At 37.4% G+C, this 23991-nt stretch overlaps 5 protein-coding genes across 11 annotated transcripts; 1 reads left to right on the top strand and 4 right to left on the bottom strand.

Annotated features, from left to right (window-relative positions):
• Positions 1-802: 802 nt before the first annotated feature.
• Positions 803-3704, bottom strand: catip (ciliogenesis associated TTC17 interacting protein; the record flags this gene model as incomplete). Its single annotated transcript, XM_079460061.1, has 9 exons — positions 803-1069; positions 1223-1311; positions 1406-1482; positions 1724-1848; positions 1963-2130; positions 2361-2447; positions 2555-2610; positions 2737-2922; positions 3623-3704. The coding sequence occupies 9 exons, from the start codon at positions 3702-3704 to the stop codon at positions 899-901; spliced, it is 1041 nt and encodes a 346-aa protein (XP_079316187.1). The 3' UTR covers positions 803-898.
• Positions 3705-4796: 1092 nt separating this feature from the next.
• Positions 4797-9351, bottom strand: pnkd (PNKD metallo-beta-lactamase domain containing). 3 transcript variants are annotated; one of them, XM_079460225.1, is made up of 9 exons: positions 7853-8123; positions 7381-7496; positions 7191-7303; positions 6741-6799; positions 6506-6598; positions 6224-6390; positions 5941-6027; positions 5739-5854; positions 4797-5592 (listed from the first exon to the last, which is right to left on the bottom strand). In XM_079460225.1, exons 1-9 carry the CDS (start codon positions 8011-8013, stop codon positions 5419-5421), a joined length of 1086 nt encoding a protein of 361 aa, XP_079316351.1. In that variant the 5' UTR covers positions 8014-8123; the 3' UTR covers positions 4797-5418. The 3 variants fall into 3 exon arrangements, with proteins under 3 accessions (XP_079316351.1, XP_079316352.1, XP_079316350.1); XM_079460226.1 differs by lacking the exon at positions 7853-8123 and adding an exon at positions 9189-9351 and having other exon boundaries at positions 4868-5592; XM_079460224.1 differs by having other exon boundaries at positions 4868-5592; positions 8082-8357.
• tmbim1a (transmembrane BAX inhibitor motif containing 1a) lies at positions 8112-16065 on the top strand. Of its 5 annotated transcripts, XM_079460222.1 has the most exons (14): positions 8268-8492; positions 8560-8669; positions 8754-8798; positions 12025-12374; positions 12638-12708; positions 13180-13244; positions 13351-13404; positions 13559-13609; positions 13859-13898; positions 13973-14010; positions 14142-14229; positions 14318-14413; positions 14935-14988; positions 15093-16065. In XM_079460222.1, exons 4-14 carry the CDS (start codon positions 12041-12043, stop codon positions 15240-15242), a joined length of 1041 nt encoding a protein of 346 aa, XP_079316348.1. In that variant the 5' UTR covers positions 8268-8492; positions 8560-8669; positions 8754-8798; positions 12025-12040; the 3' UTR covers positions 15243-16065. The 5 variants fall into 5 exon arrangements, with proteins under 5 accessions (XP_079316347.1, XP_079316344.1, XP_079316348.1 ...); XM_079460221.1 differs by lacking the exon at positions 8560-8669 and having other exon boundaries at positions 8112-8492; XM_079460218.1 differs by having other exon boundaries at positions 8267-8492; positions 8560-8798.
• LOC306896334 (uncharacterized protein) lies at positions 15819-17517 on the bottom strand. Its single transcript, XM_079460227.1, has 3 exons — positions 17424-17517; positions 16606-16909; positions 15819-16520 (listed from the first exon to the last, which is right to left on the bottom strand). Exons 1-3 carry the CDS (start codon positions 17461-17463, stop codon positions 16361-16363), a joined length of 504 nt encoding a protein of 167 aa, XP_079316353.1. The 5' UTR covers positions 17464-17517; the 3' UTR covers positions 15819-16360.
• A 306-nt stretch (positions 17518-17823) lies between these two features.
• On the bottom strand, positions 17824-23738 carry mcm6 (minichromosome maintenance complex component 6). Its single transcript, XM_079461217.1, has 17 exons — positions 23539-23738; positions 23138-23284; positions 22431-22541; positions 22059-22308; positions 21763-21928; positions 21511-21656; positions 21269-21419; positions 21025-21166; positions 20570-20711; positions 20192-20299; positions 19900-20055; positions 19580-19708; positions 19285-19446; positions 19056-19185; positions 18708-18881; positions 18360-18499; positions 17824-18250 (listed from the first exon to the last, which is right to left on the bottom strand). Exons 1-17 carry the CDS (start codon positions 23637-23639, stop codon positions 18131-18133), a joined length of 2475 nt encoding a protein of 824 aa, XP_079317343.1. The 5' UTR covers positions 23640-23738; the 3' UTR covers positions 17824-18130.
• Between the last annotated feature and the right edge of the window lie 253 nt (positions 23739-23991).

Here is a 23991-nt window from a genome sequence, read left to right as displayed (position 1 = left end):
TTTATCATGGTCATTGATTTTCAAGCATAACTTTTCACCACATACATTTTATATATGGAACAATAGGGATATATTATATAAGCGCAAATCGTTGTTTATGAAACAGTGGTTTGATAATGGCATCATTTGGTGGATCAGCTATATAACTCAAATGGTCTTCTTTTCACTTACAATGAGTTTTTGGCGCATTATAAGATTCCTGTAACACCAGGGGAATATGCAAAAGTTTTTGGTGCAATTTCTCCTGTAATCAGTATGCTGTTAAAACATCAAAAAAAGAATTAGTACTCAACAATTGTCCCCACTTAATATAGTAAGTACTTATGTAGCCAATATCTGTTTTTCCCTAAACACAAGGAACAGATCTATAAGAGAGTTCTGTGACTTTGCCTTATATTTACTCATATTAGAATATGAGTATTTAATTACAAACAAAGTTCAAACATTCAAATTAATACATACAATATACCATGTAAAACATTACTTTATAAAGTTTAAAAGTGATATTGATGTTAATTGCACCTTTTGTGACAGCTGTAAAACTGAACCCTGAAACTGTGGTTCACTTATTCTGGCACTGCCCATTTGTAAGACCATTTTGGCAAAATATATGTGATCTTATCACAAGAAACATTGATAAACACTTTATGTATCTATTTCTGTATTTGTTAATACATGAAAAAAATTATTTCTTCCGACAAAAACTTGCATCTAATTATTTAATCATTAGATTCTAATGCAACGACATGCATGCACCAAATACTTACTTAAATACAACATTACTGCAAAGGCAGCATGATTTAATTGGGGAACATTTTTATTTAAATTCTCTGGTACATAAATCGCTGGTTAGGGTTTGTTATCCAGCATCTCTGGAAACATTGGATTTTGTGATTCTTTACAGGGATTTCCGAGGACTTTGAGAAGCAAAGGGTGCAAAGAAGTCACGTGCAAATGAGAAGACATCTGATGGTTTCCTCAACAGCATGAATTGCAGGAAATCAGCCAATAAAGCTTTTAGTTCCGGGTGCTGTCTGATGTAGGAGGTGTAATCCGCTTTGAGCTCCTCCTGTGACGTAAATAAAAGCCAAAGGAAGAGCTCTATATTGCATAGTGTACAAATATTGTACGTATAAGGTGTAGATGTGAAAACACAATGTTTTTTGACGTGATTTTAAATGTGTAAAATATTTATGTGATCAGTGTGAATGGACATACACACCTTTCTGTCAAGAAACTTTGAGTAAAGCTCCATGTCTTCTTCCCAAATGAGTGGCTTCTTCTCAAACACAGGAATCTGGTCTTTGTCCACTGAAAAACAAATCTTATTTACTTACATATTTTTTTATATATATTTTTTTAATGATCAAGAGGAGCAGACTGCATAATAATTAAGTCTTCAAACCTCCATCTAGCAAGAGAGGCAAATGCAGTAGCTTCATCGTTGCAGGTGAACCCAACTGTACTCTGCTTACTAGATGCCTGGGTGTAAACATATTTTAGGAAAAGTTCATGTTTTAGGAAAAGTTCGAGTCGACATGAAATCAAAACCGACTATTTAATCTCATTGCAGAAACTGTTTCATTCAGATATAGTTCAACATTCTAAAGAAAATACTACCCCAATGTTTCATGATATTTAAGGAATGTTTTGAATTTAGTCAGAAGTTAGATGTACTTAAAAATGAAACCTGCTGTATTTCTTTAAGATAAGGGTGTCCTACCCATCAGGCAGAAACAAGCAATGCCAAGTTGAAGAGGTGTCTTTTGCAGAAAATAAAGTTCTTTCTATTCCAAATGTGTTGATCAGTTCTTCACCAATCTTCTGTTCCTTCCACCCGAAAGCTCTCTAAACCGAACAAAGTTCATCACTGTTAAAAAGACATCAAAGCCTGACAAATATGACAAAAACACTGCGGGGAGAATGAAATACAGGAAATACAAGCAAGCTCAGAGGACTTACATAGGTTGACTTTGATATCACCGTATCTGCATCAAATGATAGAAATGTCATGTTTTCTGGAACAATCTTTTGCCGAGACAGTATGCGCAGGATCAGAAAGTTGGAAGCCTCAGATACAAAGCCTATTAAAGAGCTCAATGGAAATGTGTGGGTTTGCGTCTTAATTCCCTAAAGATTCAGTTAAAAGAAAGGCGTTATTTCATATTGGCACAAACTATCAAAACAAGATAGTATAAATAAGTATAGATTTTTTATTTTTAATAAATTCATTGAAATCGTGCATTAATGGGTAAAAAGTAAAGCACTAAACACCAGTTTTAAGTGTGGATCAGAATCTCTATTTCAGATTCTCAAATCTTTTGCACAGAATTACTCAAAATGTTTAGAATGATACTTACCTCCTTCTCTGATATCATCTTGTTAACCACAAGTTGATCATCTTGTCGAACCATATGTACCTTCCGGTCCAGCATCTGATGTTCCAGCTGAAACAATAACAAACTGTGATATTACATTATACGTTACACTTAAACAAGGGTAAAAGCATAATAAATATGTCTATTGGGAAATGTTCTTGACAAGAAAAACATACCTTTACATATTCATGTTGATTCTCTTCCAATATCTCAAGCCTTTCAGATATATAAGCTGTCAACGATAAAAGAGAACATACATAAATCAACCAACCGAAAAAAACAATGACTGAAACAACATGTGCATCTTACATTATTAAATAAATTGTAAAGTGGAAGGTAATAAGAAAGTTTATCTCACCCACAATCGATGTGCCGCAAGGGACTTCATCAATCACCCCGTGACTGCTGGCATGAAGGAGAAAGCAGAGCTCTTCATTGTAGCTCGCCCTACTGACACTCACAGAGAAATCTCCCAGTTCTCTGCCCGAATCTGACACAATCACCAGTGAATCCGTAAACACACATTGGTCCACATCCCTGGGTGCTGACAGTGAAAGTACAAAGTGAATTCCTAACATATCGAATCATATATTGACCTCCCCTTTCTTGTCCTGCTCAGAAAAAACTAATATAAACATATGAAGAGTTTGTTTCGAAAATGAGATAAGTAGGCCTATATATTTTTTAATTTTTCATAAATCATGTTTTTATTGTGTTAGTTAGCTGTGTTTTTTAAATTATTATGGCTTAAATTAAAACAAACCGACTGTTGGATTGATATTAATTGGAATGCACAATAAAAAACGTTTTTGAAAATGTTTATAAACTGAGTTGTGTGATTATGGAAATAAACTCTTCATCTGCATACATATATCATACATCACACTATTAAACTCTGGAATAAGGCCCAGATATACACAGTACATAAATACATTTTGCAATGGTTATGATGGTACAATGTTTTTTATAATGAAGCTTTTAAAATTAGTAGGCCTATTGTTTCTCCTCAGCAGGGTAAAACAATTCACTGTAGAAGATTATCATATAGGATCTTGTTATAAAAGACACTAAACGTGACTGCACTTACTTACGGCTGTCACAATGCACTTTTTGAACGCAGCGCCTTTTGATGGCATTAACAGATGGTCCCGACCCTAATGTAGCATCTCAGACTCAGGCACACTAAAATTGTTTTATTTAGAAAAGTCATTTGCTTAATGCCACTCATGTGTGAAATTACTTACCGATGTTTTTAATAAACTCAATAGCATTAACCGAAGCTTCTTGCTCTTCGGTTTCACTCGGAGTTGTTTCGCTGTCCCCCATGTGTCTCGGAAAGTCCAGAAAAAACGATATATTTGAAGGTCGAATGAACTAAACACCCTTTACTTTTGAAGCGCAGAATGTCAGATCATACACAGAAGACACCTTGCTAATAACACTGTTTAACAGCAAAAAACGGAATCATTCAATAAATGTATAAAGCTTTTCAACCATTTTATTTATGCCCCGAATTTATTAGCATCTGTTGTTTCCACGGTAACGATGCTGTCATGTACCGTAAACCAACTAGACGCGGTGCACGAAAACGTGTTAAAGGGATAGTTCACCCAAAAATAAAGATTCTGGTATCATCTACTCACCTTCGAGTTGTTCTAAATCTGTTTACATTTCTGTTTTGAATTTTGATGAACAGAGAGAAAGATATTTGGAAGAATGCTTAAAACCAAACAGTTCTTGGGTGCCATACCGTAGTGGAAAAAATAGCTACTTTATCTTTTTTTGTTCTGTTGCACACAAAATAAGTTATTTTGAAGAATGTTGGACTGCAAACAGTTCTGGGGCACTTTTGTCTACCAAAGTATTTTTCCTACTATGGTTGTCAATGGGGTCCAATAACTGTGGGGTTGCAAGCATTTGCACAAATATCTTTCTCTGTGTTCAATGACTTTATACAGATTGGGAACAACTAGAGAGTGAGAAATTCAATTTTTGGGGGAACTATCTCTTTAAAGGCCGCCATGAAATCAACATTGTTTTGTCACTTTTAGTAGGTTAGATTTAAGGTTGTTTAGTTTGTTTCAAAACAAAGCATATTGTCAATTCGCATTTATAAGATTTAATTCTGCGGCTTCTCATGGCAACAAAATTTTGATTACAAAGAATGCATAAAATATGGTTTTAAGATAAACATAAAATTACTTGTTTGGTATATGTTTCCAATGTGATATAGAGCCTTTGTATTGGCGAATGCTTAAAAGCCACCTATTCTTCAATATAAATCAAAAGTGGCCCTTCTTGCATCAGGTCATTTAACAAAAAATACTGCATTGCATGCTGGGCCGGTGCCAACATCTTAGAAGGATTTCTTTATGCTAGTGTCATTGTTTTGGTACTTACCCGTTTGTTGTTTTGTTTGCGTAAAGCTCTGAAATTTTAATGGAGAAGATAAATTCAAAGCACAATAAATAATGATGCGTGTTCTAAGGCATTTCAGACAAGTATGAATGATTTATGAATTTAATATCACAAAACGATGATAAATATCAGTGCTTGCAGTACCACATGTATTACAAAAGTTGATAGTTCAAATGTGGTATTCACTGCACATTTTCAACACACCGGCTCAATCCCCCCACAAATTTTAACTAATTAATTAAATAAATATTTTGTTAAACCACGGTTACTACATATTTTATTTCACTAGAGTAACCATAGTTTAACCATGGCATTAGTTATTAAACAATGGTGATACAAACTGAAACGAATCCTTGAAAACAGTGTTACTACACTTAATGTAGGTAATAAAATACTGGCATGCTATCCTAACTATAGAAATGTAAAACTTCAGACAAGGGCAAATGTACCAAATCCTTTTAAATGTTTTTGTATAGAAAATAATGCCCAAATCTTCCTTACTATCAAACTCTTGCTATACACTTCATATTAATTTAATTTAAAGTGATGCACTTAAACATGGTGATTACCACATGTTTAGCTTGGAATGGTTACTCCTTTCAAATATCAGTAAATCAAAGTCTTATCGGCCCTTAAAAATGTCCTTGCGTCTGCGTAACTCCTCTAAAACACGGGCGCGGTATGAAGTCCAATCTTCATCTTGCTTCTGCTGCAGGCCCAGAGCCCGGTGGAGATCCTGGGCATGGCTTCGTAAGAAAGGATTGTACTGTTTCTCCTCTGCCAGAGTGGATGGACACTGCATGAAGAAATGGGAAAACGGCACAAGAGTTTAAACAGACATAGACAAGCAGTATATATATTTTCATACAAGTCACTTTTAAACTATATCACAACGGATACACCTGCTGACAATTTTTTTCACAGCAGACTTGGCCTTCTTACCGTGCAAAATCTCTGAACCCTCTGTTGCAGCACCCACTGTAACTTCTGCTCCCGCACAACATTACAGGGCTCCACCTCAGCAGCAAACAACAAATTATCTTCTGCATACTCGTGTCCTGCGTAAAAAAAGACTTGCATCAACAAACACAGTCATTTCAGAATTCACACCCTTGTTATAAAAGTGTCGACTGCTTTTTCTTACCAGGCCAAAGCAGAGTGTTATCATTTAGTGATCCCACTGTGTCCAGAGATGACAACATTGTTAAGGCATTACCCTCGAACATTCTCCCTACATGGCAATGGAAATGAGTCAGAGCTTAGAATAGAACTGGTGGGATTGAAGAATGCCACATTCCTGATTGATATACTTTGCTGTGCACCGATGTACTGAGAATGTCAAATGTTTTTAGCAGATAATTACTACAACTACAAATAATCTGAACAGAAACATTCATCTGCACTACTTTAAAGATAAATGCACTCACCACATCCAGAGAGGAACACCAGATCCCCTGAAAACAGGCTGCTGGGGCCACCGATGGCCCGGCCATCAAGCAGATAGATCATGTGACCCACTGTGTGCCCAGGAGTGAAAAAGGCCCGGAACTGTAGCTGAGTGCCGAAATCTATTGTGTCTTTGTCAGAGAGGGGACTGAATAATCCAGAAAAACATCAATCTAAATGATCTGCTGCACATTTAGCACGCTTTCTGTAAAATCATTATAATTCAAAGCACATAACATTAGAAGATATTAAGAGGGACTGACTGTGTAAGTCCTGGAATGTTGTCCATAGCATTCCCATACACTCGGCAGGAACTGTAGCGTCTCTTCAAAGCCCTGTTCCCTCCACTATGGTCCCTTATGAGGGAAAAGTAAATATACAAAATACATTCTGATTCAATTTGTGTGAAGTAAACACCTCATTTAGTCAATCCATTCATAGTTCTGCATTCGCAAAACTGATAAATGGCAAGGAGCAATATTTGCAGATTTTTTTTACCAGTGTTTGTGTGTGCAGAGAACAGCTTCCAACGTCACTCCCTCTTCTTCTAGGCATGCCTGTGTGGGTGTAAAATCACACCATTATACTAGAGGTGTGTTTCAATGTCACATTATAAGAAGTCTGTGAGATCGTGTCAAATATCTCTTTGTGTGATAAAACTTGACCATCATATTACTCATCCATTCATGAAAAACAACACACCTCACAATTACTAAACACTACTTTTGAGCCTTAAAGACACTGGATTGGAGATCTTTTTTATGATTATGACTGATTTCCAATGAAAATAACCAAATGAAAATGACTCCTCCTTTGGCGGTCTAGTAAACCAAAGGAAAAGGAAAGCATCACCACAAAACCACTTGTGGCTTGGCTATTTTACTTTGCTAGACTCGGAATTCATCCAAACTATTTCGGAAACCACAGCAAGGTTGCTTTAAACCAAACCTGAACAGGCTGGGGGTCAGCAGGGTCCACCACAACTGCCAGATTCGATGCCGTGTCAATGACCACATAGCTGTAGTTGTCTGATAGGATGGGTACTGGTATTATTTTGATCCCTGTCTAATACAAGAAACTACATTAGGTACAGCAAATCAATGGTGAAATGTTTGATAGAATAGGTATTTCTGCTCACCGTTTATTGTAGTGGGTTGAGTTCTGGAGTGGCCGGAGGGGTATTTCTCTCTTGCTTTCCTTATCTGCCTCTTATGGAACATATACCCGAGTTTGGTCCGTGTATAAAGAGAGTACCTGTGTGCATTTTAAAAGCAAACCTTATTCAACATAAAAGTCGACTATGAATTTATTATAGTAAAGCTTAGTGTAATAGCTTAAATGTAAGCAGAAGTTTTCAAACAGGCGGGGTGATAGTAAAGAGTTACTGAGTAAGTTATGCACATGTAAGTGACAACAGGGATGCATTATTTTTCATCCTTAATGGCGATAAATAACAAAACATGTGCATCATTTGCAGGTACTAAATGTAAAGGAGACAAACGTTCATGTTTCAATTCAAAGGTTAAACTGTTCGCATGAACCGCATAAAAACATCGAAAGAATGAATGTACTAAAAACAATATAAAGGATGCGAAAAATGTGCCACTTACGCGATCCAGAACAGTGGTTTCTCTGTGCGAGCCATTAGTTTAGCGATTCGAGTATTTTTCCATTGAGTTTTACTGACACATTTAAAAACACGACAAATGTAGACCCCCGCAAACACTGCAGCGACGCAAATCAAATACACCGTCCAGTCTGGAAGCGCCATTACAGTGGGCGTGTTGAAGATGACGACACTTAAACGGACAACAACGATTGGCCAGATGTAACACTCACCGTAAAGACTCGTGTGGCTTCGAATCAGTTCCACTCAAACACGTCATAACAAAAATTCATGATCGTTGTATTAATAGTATCATTAGCGAACGCCGTGTATTTGTATATATTTGAAAATAATTTTATAGGTAAACAGACGGTGGTGCGCATTGATACCATTTAAACAATTAGAATCTGTATTTTGTTAAGCAGAAAGACGGTTCTATTTCGTCATATGCATAGTTTTATGCGTAATGAAAGAACTATCTTTCAAGGATGGCCAAGTAAAAAGACTGCAACTTCTTCCGCCACCTAGTGGAATATAACGAAAGCGACCGCACACACTTCCCGCTTGTTATATGATGTTGGGTGGGTCTAGTTACCACACACCCTAACATTTCCAGGGAAGCGATTCACAAAGAGAGGAAGTTGGTAGGAATATTGTTTATTATTTGTATTTTAGAAACTTGATAAACGCAGTAATGTTCTTATCATTTAGGCTATTTTAAAGCCACCTGCTGGTTACTGTGTACAAGCATGTCGACTACGTCATACGTCATCGCCTGACTGCTAGCTTACATTGGTTGGGCAGGAATTGAAGAACAGAAGGTGGAACAGGGTGTCGACGATCGTGTTTTTATTAAAACAAACTCAGTCTGAAGGACATTAATCTCGAACGTTTCTTTCTTCAAGATCCGACATCGTCATACACAGTTTCAGGATTTTAGACACCGCGTGGTAAGAGCACTTTTGTTTTATTATAACATAATCGTTACATTGCCCTCGTTTGGCATAGCACAGCACAACATTTCTTTGTGACCATGGTAATGACAGTTCTCATTCAAACACTTATAATGCCAAAATGTTCGAGTCCAACATTTTCACTACTATGGTAAACAGCTGTAACTTGGTTGGTTCGTAGCGTCGTAAATAAATAAAATGCAATGCTAAAAGATACACATGGAGAAGCTGTTTAGCAGCATTTTGTATGGGGGAGTGACGACGATCGACAGGACAAAACGTAGGAAATGTGTCAGTTTAGCATAGCATGACGTCTATAGCCTATTCTTTATTAATAAACTTTCAACTTAAGTCAAGAAATAACAGTCAAATTTAAAAACAAATTACCTTGTAATGTAAAAGTATAGGAGTGGGAATTTCGTAAAGTGCTCCTCGGATGAGACGAGAATTTGTGGCCGTGGCCCAAGTGTTTGTGATGCCAAAAATTATAGTTAATCCAGACAATTCGCATTATAAATTCAATATTCAACATTGTTGATTCGCTGTGTCTGATTTATGGCACAGTGGTCAAAGCTTTTAGCCTAAACATGGTTCATTGCGTAACATTTTGGCCACGTTTCTCACGCATCACGGTGCACTAGGCAGGGTGGGGAAAAAGTGTCATTTGTTTTAAGGTTGCTTAGCAAAGTACATAATGATATAACAGTGTGCGCCAGGCTTGTTTGACTCATGTTGTCCGTTTTAAACCCGAATTGGACATTATTTTCCATTCCGTCTTGCATTACACAGCTGATTCTCTGCACATGTTTTTGTTAGCATGTGAAGAGACGATTGACATCTGATCGTTATCCATCCACGTACTAACAAAAACAGGGAGGGACAGCTAAACATGGAAACTCTTCAATATGTCGTTTTTCTGCATTGCAAATACGAAGTGAAAGTAAATGTGACTTTGTGCTGTTTGTCACATGACCTGCAGTATTGTCTGTTTAGTCTATGACTCCGTTTAGTTGCTCTGTGAATTTGTCACTCTTATGTAATCTAGAAAAAACACCTTTATCCAAGAAACTTTCTTAATATGTTAGGGCGGTTATGAGTCATTTGTTAATGCTGACCTTACATTGTGTCTGTGTGTGTGTGTGTTTGTGTGTTTGACAGCAGGAAGTACCGATTCCTTCCTACAGATATGTGGATAACTTGTTTAAAACTTCTAAATCTGTCTTTCTAAGATAAGCATAGGAAAACTTGGTCGATGAGGGAATACTAGTTGCATTCACATTACTCACTGTAAAGCCTTTCATAGGTTGTGCCTGCGTAACTGTTTCCAGGAAGACTACGTGTGGTTGGACGTTTTTGCATTGCTTACTATTTGAGAGCGAGGTCACACAGTGGCGAAAGTGAGAGCCATTAAATGTTTGTCGCAAAGTCTTGGTAAGGCAAGTCAGTTTAGTGGCAATACCCTAGGGAAAGATATTTCCAATCGGACCTTATTATGAAAATTCAATCATTATTGCATGACCTCTTGCCATTTCAAACCTGTATGACTTTCTTTCGGCAGAACACAAGAGGTATTTTGAAAAATGTTGGTAAAAGAAAACCGTTGGTCCCCATTGACTTGCATTGATTTGTGGCCATACAATAGAAGTCGATGGGGACCCACGTTTTGTTTTTGGTTACCAACATCTTTCAAAATAGCTTATTTTTTGTTTTGCAGAAGAAAGAGAATCACACAGGTTTAAAATGACCGCAGAGTAAGTAAACCATGACAGATTTTTCATTTTGAAATGAAAAAGGTGGGATGTTGTACTACACATCATTTCTTACTAGGGTAGTATGGATGAGCTCACTGAGTTCAGGATCGCAAGTTAGCATCACAATGTTTTGAACAAAAAACATAATTCTCTGAGAATGTATTGTTACCCATTATTGAACAATCCGTTTTTTTACTAATATGTTGATAAAGTCAGAAAAATATCAGAATTTCTGTTAATTAAAATGCACACATTTCGTTGGAAAATATCCAACAAGTGAAGACGAGATGGCTCATAGGACATAAAATAATATTTGCCCAATTTTCGGTGGGAATATTGACTGTAATGGAAGTGACAATTCTGAAAGCAACACTTACCGACCTGACTATGAAAAATCATGCTTAATAAATAAAGAATCTGTAAAAAAGACATGGCTATTTAAATCCCCAAACGTTACGGGGGTTTCTTGCATTCTGACTTCTTAAAAATGTTAAATGTGCTTCTCATGCTTAACTTGTCAAAAAACAAGTTGGACGTACTATGTAGTATTTCTGTGCTCGATACACTCCCCCAAGGTTCGTATAGGTTTTTCTGAAAGATTTTTTCTGTCGAGGTAAAGTGATGGCAAACACTTCCACGCCCTCTATTGGGAAACCTTTCCGTAACGCACGCCCACGGCAAGGCGAAATCTATTTCTTCACGCGTCAACCGACGACGAGCAATAGGAAGACAGGAAGTGTGCCGTTTTCTGTCCACTCGTCACTTGTTTAAATCCTGAACCGGTCAAACCCTCGCATAGTGGGTTTCTATTGATAATGCTGAAGTTTTGGTGGGAACAGATGTTTGACATGAATCAGAAAAGGGGGATCTATGAGAGTATACCAGAGGCAGTTAAAGACAATTTTATTCATGTGTTGTCAAATAGTGTACATATTTTTAACACTGTACAATATTTTGCTTAAAAGTTACGGTTGAGCCCACATACAAGCAGAGCTCGCAGAACTTTGCAGATATGAACACATGTCATTCTTTAAGTTATAAACACTCCCCTGCTTTTACACAATTATGCTATGATCTGTCCAAAGAATTTAGCACTTCCAGTTCTGAAGTTGGAATCCATTAGCCAAACCACCAGCGCAATAAAAATGAGAACAGTCTTCAGACCTCTTCCAGGCCTGTTTATAGTACTTAGTAATTGACAGAATGCATCAAAGTGTAATTCCAGGCGAAGTATTAGAATGTGTTTGAAAAGAGACTCTAGCTTCGATTTTAGAGTCATTACGGTATTATTTTGGACTGGATAGAAGAGTTTGCTTGTTGTTTGGAACTGGTATCATGTGTCACTGGTATAAAATAGCATTTACTTATGTTTAAAAAAAACATATTGTACAGTACATTTTTGGTGTGGTGCAAACCTTAACTCTGGTATGTAGTTGCACAAATGATCCGAATGTCTTTGTCTTCTCTACCAGGATTTATCGAGGCAGCATGTCAAGGTCTGATTTTCCTCCGGGTTATGATGAATCCCGTCTACTCTCCCACCCTGATCCTCAGAGTGGTTATGGCTTCGGCTCATATGGGGGACCACCACCTTATCCGCAGCCCAACACATACCCCGGACAACCTGGAGGATACCCCCCGCAGCCCAATAACGCTTACCCTGGACAACCTGGAGGATACCCCCCGCAGCCCAATAACGCTTACCCAGGACAACCTGGAGGATTCCCCCCGCAGCCCAATAACGCTTACCCAGGACAACCTGGAGGATTCCCCCCACCAGTTATCTGTCCCATGCCAATCCCTGTTGTTCTCAGCGATTCAGGTATGATAACTACTGATTCTAGTATATACAAACTGGAATCTCACACTGGAATCAAACCCTAACTTGCCACATTAAATATCGCCACAAGTTTTAGTTATTTAGTCACTATTATACGAATATCCTTAACTACAGTGAAAATGTAAATATGTGAATATTGGATGTATCGCTTGGCTGAACAGTATGTTATGAGAGTCTGTCAAACTCATAAATATGTCTGTTCAGAATGCCTTTAGTCTTGACTAAAAGATGTTACACTGTTACAGGTGACAACGAAGGATTTACCACAGCAGATGGATGGGACAGTACTCATATCCGACACACTTTTATACGGAAAGTAAGTAACATTTCCTTACATTAGAATAAATAACATTAAGTTCTACATTTTTGGTTTCAGCAGCAACAACATAAACAAATCCAGTCGACAAAGACTCAATAACTTTTGAGTTTTAATTTGAATAATTCATATACAAAAGAAATGTAAATATAGATTTCAGATTTGCTTAATAGGACAGGGTGTTATAATCCCAGTATTTCAGCACCGTTGAATGGCCCTATAGAATATTATCAATATAAATTCCATATAAAATAAATTGTTATATTATAACATTAGATTTAGTCATTAAGCAGACGCTTTTATCCAAAGCGACTTGCAAAGAATTCAGGGAGCAATAAGCGATATATTTTGTTATAACAAAACACAGGCCGGAAGTTAACATTCAGGCCAGCTCGTGCATCTGATGAAACCTCCTATAAGAATGTAGTATCAATGTACCGTTGTATGATTCCGAATGGATGTGTCTTACAGGTTTACCTGATCCTCGCCGTACAGCTTCTCATCACATTCGGCATTGTGGCTATTTTCACGTTCGTGTAAGTCTCTGTGTTCTGACTTTTATTACTTCGTCTTGTTTGTTGTCACAGAAAAACGAATTATGCAGGTAGACTCTAATCAGATAATTTTGTTTTGTTCATACAGGGAATCTGTAGCAGGGTTTGTGAGAAGAAACCCAGCAATTTACTGGAGTTCATAGTAAGAACAAGGCATTTATGTAAAATACACATTTTGACAATATTGAATAGTGGTCCTGTTAGTCAGAATAATAAAAACAACGAAAAAATAGCATGAAGCGGAAATATAATATGGCACCTGCAACAGTGTAATTGACTGGTGAAATGTTTTTCAGCGCTGTCTACTTTGTCACACATATGATGTTGGTTTGCTGTCAGGGACCCAGGTGAGATTTTTCCTTTTTCTGAACCAGCTTCATAGCAGCTCTAGTAAAAATAACAGGTGGTGATATTTTGTACCATGTGCTTTCACTTATGTGAATTGCTACACAAGTCTATTTACACACAAACACATCAAAGTTGAACCAAAACCAAGGTAAAGCTTAAGCTGGCATGAAATGAGCCGTAACACAAACATGCGATTTTAATGTAAACAATTTGGCTTTAACATTTGTTCTGCTCTACTTTTTGTTTAGGAGACGTTTTCCATGGAACATGATCCTGTTGACAATTTTTGTGAGTCAGATACTCAGTCACTGTGACTAATGGTGTAATGAAAATGCTTATTGAATTTTGTATTCTTCTTTTAGACATTGGCATTGTCATACATGACTGGGACAATATCAAGGTAAGGCAGCTGTTTTAGATTGTGTCTGTTTACCTTAAAGCTGCGTTGTAACAAGAAGAGTGAAATAGCTTAAGATTTTAAAAGTAATGTACGTAACATTTACATATATTTTATGATTTTTAAAACTCTAGTTACTATAGTACTAAAGCGGTATTCCTGGCCCTGGGGATCACTGCTGTCGTGTGCATTGCTGTGACCGTGTTCTGCTTCCAGACTAAGGTAGAGTCACATTTACTATGTTTACCAGTGCCACGACTTTAGCCTGTACCTCAAGACCTAGTATCATGCTTTTCCATCATTCTAATAGGTGGATTTTACCAAATGTGCTGGACTCTTCAGCGTGCTTGGAATCGTGGTTTTTGTGACCGGCATCATCACAGTTATCGTGCTGTCATTCAAATATGTGAGCAGAACTTTTATATCAAGCTACTTTTATTTATTTTTACATTTTTTAAATATTTATAAACTTTGCTTATAGTATTTCAAAGTATGTCAATAGGATAGTTTACCCAAAAATGAAAATGATGTCATCATTTACTCACCTTCGAGTGTCCAAAACTGTATAAAAATCTTTATTCTGTTGAATACAAAAGATATTTTAAAGACTGGACTAAATAGTTCTGGGGCACTATTGACTACAATAGTAGTTTTATTCCCTACTATGGAAGTCTATAGTGCCCGAGATCTATTTGGTTACAATCATTCTTCTGCATATCCTTCTTCGTGTTCAGCAGAACATAGAAATTTCGACTGGTTTGGAACAACTTGAGGGTGAGGAAAAGATGACAGAATTTAATTTTTTTTCCTCTTTAATGCCTTAAACCCATAGTTTGCATGCAAAAGGGGACTGGCAAGAAAGTAGTAGGGAAGGGAACTGTATTCACAGATGTTTACAGTAACCATTATAACCTTATGCTATTTCAGATCCCATGGCTTCACATGTTGTATGCAGGTATAGGGGCCATTGCATTTACTCTGGTACGTGTATCAATCAAACATAAGCTCCAATTTGTCTTACATTTTTTTAAAGTATCTGTTCAAGCACTTTGTCGCTCATCTCTTTATGTGTTTCTTTTAACTAGTTTCTGGCCTATCACACTCAGCTCCTCATTGGCAACAGGAAACACTCTATCGAACCCGAGGAATATGTTTTTGCTGCTCTCTCTCTTTATGTTGACATTATCCAGATCTTCCTTTTCCTCCTGCAAATCATCGGATTTGCAGAGAGATAGAAGCTTTAAGCTGGTCGGCCGGCCTGCATTGTCATAATGGCTTTGTTTTTATGCACTATGCAACGTCTTCTCAGTCCAGTTATGTGTACTCAAATAATTAAACTACTGATCTTAGAACATGATTCTGATCATTTGCTATTGGCTGTTAAGGGATGAATACAGTGCTTATATTCTCATCAAATGAGGGATTTGTATGTGATGTGTTCCATAATTTTGTATCAAGTCACAATATGCCGTTATTGAAGAAACATTATATGTAGCATCATATGGATGTACAGTGTTCAGTGTAGTATGAGATCACTCATACTGCCTATTCGATTCAAACACCCTCCTCCACTTAAACCTCCAAGTTTTAACAGGAAAACATGAATTGGTTTAGAGGGGGACTAAAAATGATGGAGAATTATACAAATAATTGTATCTGTATTATGTAAACCTCTACTGTATAGTTACGTTATAGCTTTTCTGCTGTGTACATAGATCTATCATTTCATTTATAACTTTTAAATACACCTTTATCTCGCAGACATCTCTATATTTATATAAATGTATATCTATTAAATTTTAACACCAGATCACAGTGCTTACAAATTTTATTTTCTTGATTAATTTGATACTCCTATGTGGTGCCTCCTTTGTTTGTTTAGTGTTAAATATACACCGTAAATACAATAATAAAATATAGTATTAACAACATAGATGGAATATCACATTATGCAGTTTTTTTTCCGAGTGCCTTTGTCATATTGTTGAAGAATTGCTTAAGTTTCAGATGTATCATTGTTATTTTGGGAATGGTCTTATTAAACACTGTTAAAACTCATATTTGGTGGACTTGAATATTTAACGTTGGTTGCACATCAGTTTTTATTATGTTAATGTTCAACCATACTTCAAACATGGTACCATGACAAGCTGCAATTACACCAGTCTCATTTTCAGACAAACAGATTTTATCTAACAAAGAAAAAGTTTTGTTCCAACTCCTGATCAAAGGTCTATCATCATCATACAAACTATGCTTCAAAGTCTTTGTTATATAATGTTTCCATCGCAACCCAAGCAGAAGTCCTCAATGAAGACATCTTCCAGCACGGAGTAATTTGTTAGCGATGCTTTCACTGCGTCCTGGTGGCCGGTTTATATCGCTCACTGTCGTAATCTCCCTCATTAGAGTTTTTCATTCTCTGTCTGACTTTCAGCTGCTTCAGTCGGTTCTTGTCCACCTGTCTCTTTGCCAGAATAAAGCCAATAACTCCAGTGGGAAGGCCAATCATCCTATGAGAAAACATTTTAGTATAGTAACTTCTTGATATTTATACACTAAAATAAATTCAATCGTTCCATTGCAGGCAAGGCTTACCACGCATATCCAATCTTCATCATTGGATTTTTGGCCTTTCTTTTTGGAATGTACTCAGGCCTGTTATCGTCTTCATCTTCTTCTTCTTCATTCTCGTCTTCTTTCCTTTGTTGCTCTGTCTTATATTCATGTTCCTTTGGTTTCTGTGTGCCTGTTATTTCTTGTGTCTTGCTGGTGGTTTGTAAGGAGTAATGCCTGCAGTGTGGAGCTCTGCTGTGTAAAACATTCGGCAATCCGAGATGGGAAGTCCTACTCTTAAAGGGATATCCTATCCACAATGTCCTCATCGACAGCTGATGCAATCCTGTCCAAAAATTATTATGTTTATACCTTGAATGTGAAATACATACATACATGCATGTACGATGTTGTTTAAAAACAACAACAACGTTGTTTTGTTAAAAACAATATTTTCATTTGAGAGAAATGTTGCCACTAGTTCACAGAATGAAAATATCTAGTAGTGTTTTTTTTATTTTAACAAATTTAAACAAACATGTAGCCACACAAACTGCTGATCAAACTATAACTTTAAACGAAAAATATATTTGTCCATGTTTATACTGACATAACAGCATGTGAATTGTGCCTTACAATGTAATACTTGGCATTATATTATGAATTGATGAATATGTCCTCAACAAACTGAAATGTCGCTTGCCTGTAAAGCTGTAAATGTTATTGCACGACCACAGTATTTTTAATTAGTAGCGGTGTTTAAAAAGATAATTAATTAGAAATATAATAATCTCTAAACCGTTTTGTTGATACATATCGCTATATGCGAAACTAAAGTGTCGCAAACTGTTCTAGAATACCTTGAAAAGCCGTCATCAGATTTCTACAGGGCGCAGCCATCTTTGTTGTGTAAAGAAGCGAGCGCGCGTCATCAACGTGTCACTTTGCATAGATGCCCCGCCATCTGCCTGACAGGTTTATTACTCCGCGAAAAATATTATTAAAAAATAACATTTAAATATTTGTTACAATCCTTTGTTGTTTTCTCTTTAACCATTCTTAAACTTAGACAATCAGTACATGCACATTGCATAATCAGAATACATTAAATGAATAGTATTTTAGGATAAACAATTCTTTTAGGTTTAACTATTACTTTGCATACAATATTTCCTTCTTGTTGTTTATTTTACATGGTGTCGATATTACAAGTCGAGATTGTACTGCTTAAATGCATCATTAGTTACAGAGCTTCGCGAACCAGGTAAACATCAGTATTTACTTTATTGCATCATGAACTTTTCTGACACTATCTTTTGACAGCTCTTATGACTAAACATTTTATTCCTTTTAAAATATACTAAAACATGAAAACACGAAATACATTATTTACAAAATTCATATTTTTGAAAAGGTCACAACCTGAAAAGTAAGATCAAATGAATTTGAAAAAATTAAAATGAAGAATTAACCAATTTACAGTAATAACCAGACCAGTTTTTACATCTCATCCGACATAAAAATGTACGCTTTGTATTAAACTGTATGTACAGCATCAAAAAAAGATCTAGTCGTCAAACGTGTAATTGGGGTTGACCACAAGAGTAACATCCTCCTGAGATTCTGGTCCACTGGACTCAACAGAACCCTTCAATCCAGACTGTGTGAGCTCAATCAGAATATAATCCTGATGAAGACAAAAACGTTTTTGTTAAAACACTTTATGTAGTCTCCATACCTTTAAACTCCAACATTCAAAAATATTCATTTATCACATTAAACAAAGATTTCCTTACACAATGAACCAGTCTGTGGATGACTTTGTCTATCACTGCCTTCTTATTCATGAGTTCCATTTCTGAATCAATCTCTGATTCAATTTCCTTCAGGTACCAGTTCACTACTGCACTCTTCTGAAGGGCGGCCTCGTCTTCATCTGAGAGAAACCACACGACACAAATCATTGAGTTTGTTTATAATAACTTGCGATATAAACATTATTTCGTATTACTATATGTAAGTTTCACTTAAAATTGATCTATTTATAAATGTAATATTTATAAAATATGATTTTTTTTACTTTTTTAGGTTTACATTTACACTCAAAATGACTCGATTTTAAAAAAGGGGCTCTAAACACTTACCTTCCTCAGATCGGCGTAGGTGTAGCACCAACAGGTTGGAAATCCGCTTGTACTCGGCAAACGATATGCGCAGTGAAGGTTTACCGGTTTCTCCATTGACTGCGTGACCGTTAATACCGTTTGTGTGCTCGTGACCGTTAACTTCTCCGTTTACGCCATTAGGAACATCATGTCCTGAAAACCACGACACGTGTGTTTACAAACATACTAAACCGGTGTCAAAATGTAAAGCAAACGTTTTGATTTCCGATTTTTTTAAATTTACAATATAAAAATGTAATAATCTGTCAAATACGTACTTCAGAAAAAACAACTCAGAAAACTCTGAAAAATAAAGGATGACTCTACCATTAATCTGTTCATCTTCCTCTTCCATGGCCTCCACTTCCTCCTGATCCAGATTAATGTCAGGGGTCTCGACCCGAATGATGGATTTATTCAGAAGTCTGAAAGCTTCCTTTACATGCTTTGGTTGAACCTGAAAGAGAAAGAATACAGATTTATATCACATTGGATTATACGTATGTTTCGTTCTTGAGGATTATCGGCAATCGTGATGATGCTCTCTCATACACACCTCATCACAGCAGTGCATCCTGGCCATGCTCTCAGAGAGCCGGATCAAGCTCTCCAGCTGGCGGACAGTGATCCTCCAGGCTGATTTAGTAACTCCAGAACCATCTCTCTGTCTCAGACGCTTATACTGCTCAACGATGAATTCCTCAGACTCCTTTGAGATCTGATACCACAAAGCAAGGCACAGGTAATGGAATGTTTAATGTACTAATAGATTTTCTAAAAACCTTTAACTGTGCCTTAAAAACTCTATTTCAGGCAGAATTGAAGGATGGGCTGATATTGTTGTCATTCACCTTTGGTTTGAACTGCCGGGCGAAGAGAAGATATCTGCGGATCTCATCCAGAGTGTAAACACGCTCCACAGAATTCTCGATCCTGGAGTGTAGGTCAACAATACGTCTGGCTATGGCATAATCGGTGACCTGGATGAAAGACATAAGCATTTATTATCAATCTATCAAAATGCTATTAAAGTGATTGTTCAATCGATCAAGTAAACGATGACAGAGTTAAAATTTTGGGTGATCTATCCAATGCAATGGAACTAAGTTCAAACTCATCCTAATATATTGTTGTACTTGTGGCTCTGAAACATCTAGTAAAAACACGCTACCTCATTACAATCGTCCACCAGGATGAAGAAGAGATCGAAGCGGGACATGATGGGTGCTGACAGGTTGATGTTCTGTTTGAGAGATTTGGTGCGGTCGTAGCGCCCGCTCACCGGATTCGCTGCAGCCAAGATGGATGTGCGAGCATTCAGAGTGGCCTGAAATGATCGAACGTTCAATGAACTACTTAATGACCAGCTCCTACATCTATACATAATAAATCTGGTGGTGGAAACGTTTCAGAAATGTTACTATTCTTTTAACTGGTGTTACGTTAACATTTTGGCCTCTTACCTTGACTCCAGCTTTGGTGATGGAGATGGTCTGCTGCTCCATGGCCTCATGGATGGCCACCTGGTCTCTGGTTTCCATCTTATCAAACTCATCAATGCAGCAAACACCCTGAGGAAAAGAGTATATTTTTACATTTGGAAGCCATTTTTAATAAACTCCTCCTGCAATTGTGGGTTCACGGTTAAAGCTGAACTCTGGACGCTCTTGATCGGAATTTATTTATTTTTATTAATTTATGCATTCAAATTATTGGTTCAAGAACAGGAAGATCTAAATAAAAGAAAAATATCAGGTACCACCGCAAAACACACAGCCCCTCTAAATATGTTTATGTTGCTGTGTATTTATAAGACTGATCACATTGTGTTTTAAACTCACATTGTCGGCCAACATGAGGGCTCCGGCCTCAATGACAAACTCGTGTGACTCCTCGTCTCTCACCACAGCAGCTGTGAGACCGGCCGCACTGGAAGCTTTACCGCTGGTGTACACTGCTCGTGGACTGAACTCCTCCACATGCCTGAAATAACACCCAAACCATTATAATGAGAGTTTTCAAACTAAAACAGGGTCTGCTGCGTTTCCAAAAGTCTCCAGAGTAGTGTAAACGCCAGGCTTAACCGTAGCAAGAATGATGTGTTTTTAAAGGAAAGGAAAGTTAAGAACTACTTGAGGATGAGTAATTCATGACAGAATACAAATTTTGGGTGAATTATCCCTTTAAAAACTACATATCCCTTCACTACTTCTATTTTGGATTAACCCTTTAAAATAACAGAAAAATGTCGACAGCTCTGTAATAATGCCACTCGTTCTTTAGAACCGGAACTCACTTTAGAAACTGGCTCTTGGCTGTGCTGGGGTCTCCAACGATGCAGACATTGATGTCCCCTCTCAGAGATGTGCCCTCCATGGTGGTTTTAGGTACACCCCCGAACAGCATGAGCAGAATTCCTCGCTTAACTTCATCATTGCCTGAGAAAGTAAGTCTTGTTAGACTTTAATGATATACTCTATACTAATAGAAATATACTAACGGTCAGAAAATAAAACAGATTGTTGTTTGATGCAACTGACCATGAATGGTAGGGAAGAGGCTGGTGCAGAGGTTGTGGTAGAGATTCTTGTCTTGGCTCATCTCGAACACCTTCTCCCACTCCAGCACTGACATCTGGTTCTTGATGCTTTCTGCAGTCTGATCCTCATCTCGAAGCTCCTTACCGCCAAACTACAAACAGACATGTTCGGTTTTAAATCAATGAACGTGTGACTGAACGCATCATAAACTTTGTACTGACAGGATGGGCTCAGATTCTTACTCTCGGATTGGTTGGGGCTACGTGGCATGCCAAGAAGGCCAGTCGGTAACCGAGTTCTCTGACGCCCAGCGCTTTCAGTCCACGTATGCCTTCGTTCTCATAACCTTGTGCTCCAGCAGTCCTGGAGCTGGTCTCAGCACGCACCCCTGGAACAAACACATGTCTTCATTTTTACTTTTGTTTGATAGTTGAGGGCGAGAGGAAGTAAACATATCGGTGAAGGTGCAGAGATGCTTCACAAGAGGAGTGTACCTGGTGTGGCCATCTGGGATACATCAGGCACAACGATGAGAGAGCCAATGAAGTCACATTTATCACCGGCCTGTGCTGACTCCACAGCCTCTGCTCGCAGAATCACCTCCAAACTGCGCGGTATAGACCCTCGGGGAAGTTCTGCCTGCGTCTCCTGAACCCGCACCTGGAGTTAGAATATGATAAATGTGTTATAGAAAAACCATAATTTAACACATGCACTATATAAATTGATGACATATAAGGGAATATTAACATAGGACATAAAATTGTCTTTTAAAAAGTATCTGCAATACCTTCTGAAAATCAATGAACTTGGATTTGTTCGTATCAAGGAGAAAGCGTCTGCGGTTGTTGCACACCGGGTTGCGGCAGATGCTCGGTTGCGTGTATTTAAACTGTTGCTCCACGTCTTTTATCATTCCCTGACAGTCCAGACACAAGAAGGTCCCGCTTACCAGCTCAGGGTGAACAGGGTGAGTACGGACGACCTGACCGCTGATCCGCACCAGCGAGCCGACCTTCAGCGCAGTCAACTCACGGATCCTGCAAAGACCCAGAATAAACATAACATGAGATGTTTGCGTTAAAAATGTTTTAGCTTGAAATGATTAATGTACATAATAAACTAAATGTTTTATCATTGTTACACATTTTTTTTTTCTTACTTGTGTCTAGTTGGTAGATCCTGGAAGGCAACATAGAATTCTTTTGAAACAGGAACCTTGCCATGATCTCGAGCAAAGCTACGGACAGCTCGGCACAGGAAGGGGTAAAGTCTAAGAAAAAAGATATTTTAGTATCTTCAAAAACATTTATTTCTATTACAAGTGCAATACGTATCCATTTTATTTAAACTGCTCAAAATCCATATGTTTCTACTCATTCCAAAAGAGCAGTAACAGTAAAATATAAGACACTTTCAAACAAACAAAATCACATTAACTACACAGTGTTTTCAGTGATACAAGTCACATGTATGCTAAAACTAAAAACAACTATTCTGTCATCATTTGCTCATCATTTCTAACCTATGACTTTCTTCCGCAGAACGCACAGGACTATATTTTGAAGAAAGTTGGTAACCAGCACTGGCCCCCATTCACTTATATTCTATAGACACAAAACCAATGCAACTGAATGGGGGTCCAGTTAACACGTTCTTCAAAATATCTTCTTTTACGCCCTGCGGAAGAAAGTAATACAGTTTGATATGACAAGACTGTGAGTAAATTATGACAGAACTTTTATTTTTGGGTGAACTATCACTTTAAGTGCATCCTTATTCGTCAGTTATGCTGAGTACAACATGAAATGCAAATAAATATCATGCATTAAAAGCAATGATGAGGTTTTGGTTTGTATTCATTCACACCTGTAGAATTCCTCCTGGATTGCGGTGGCAAGTTCTTGATTAAATCCCTCAAGATCTGTAAAGCTGACCAGGAGTGTATTCCTCTCGGGCCGAATCAACTCTTCTGCGTCCCGCAGGTATTTCACCTCCCCATCGCTATTATGAAACCTGATATAAAGACGATGATAATGTAAAATAAATCAACTAAAATAAATACACAAATATTAAATACGCAAAATATAACATCTGGATATTACAGTAAAGTTGTGACTAAATGTGTGTAATTTTATATTCAAGTGAAATCATCATATGAATGTTCATAACATTATAGGTTATATTTGATATATCTGTAGTTAGATTTGAAAGGTTATCGTGTTAACTAGGTTCAGTCGTAAAGAACAAGGTGCACCGCATTTACTCACTCTTCCAAGAAAGCCTGGAATAATTTCTGACATTTTTCCGCCAGTTCGTCTTTGATCATCTGACCAGCATGTTGATCCACTCCAGGTTCCATAAGATCCATTTTTAAAATCACTTGTTATTACAAAGTTATTACAATACCGTGTCGTCTGGAAGACAAAGCCCCACGAGTTCCTGCAGAAGTTTTCGCGCGGATTGCTGTACCATGTGATTATTTTCGCGCCACCGGGAACCAATCAAACGGTTGCATCTCGGTGCAGCGGCTACAATTGGTTCACAGTAACCAATCATATTTGAGCACCGTTTTAGGGGTGTGGCGTCATGTTGGTGGAAAGTTTAACTACATCAAATAACACATTATCATGAGATGTGTTTCTAAATAATAATAAATATTTGATGTCCAATAAATATTGTTGTTACACAGTAATAAGCGGTATATAATATAAAAATATAAG

The sequence above is a fragment of the Barbatula barbatula genome (assembly GCF_947034865.1).
Source record: "Barbatula barbatula genome assembly, chromosome: 7".
Taxonomy (NCBI): domain Eukaryota; kingdom Metazoa; phylum Chordata; class Actinopteri; order Cypriniformes; family Nemacheilidae; genus Barbatula; species Barbatula barbatula.
This window is presented reverse-complemented; position numbering and strand designations above follow the sequence as displayed.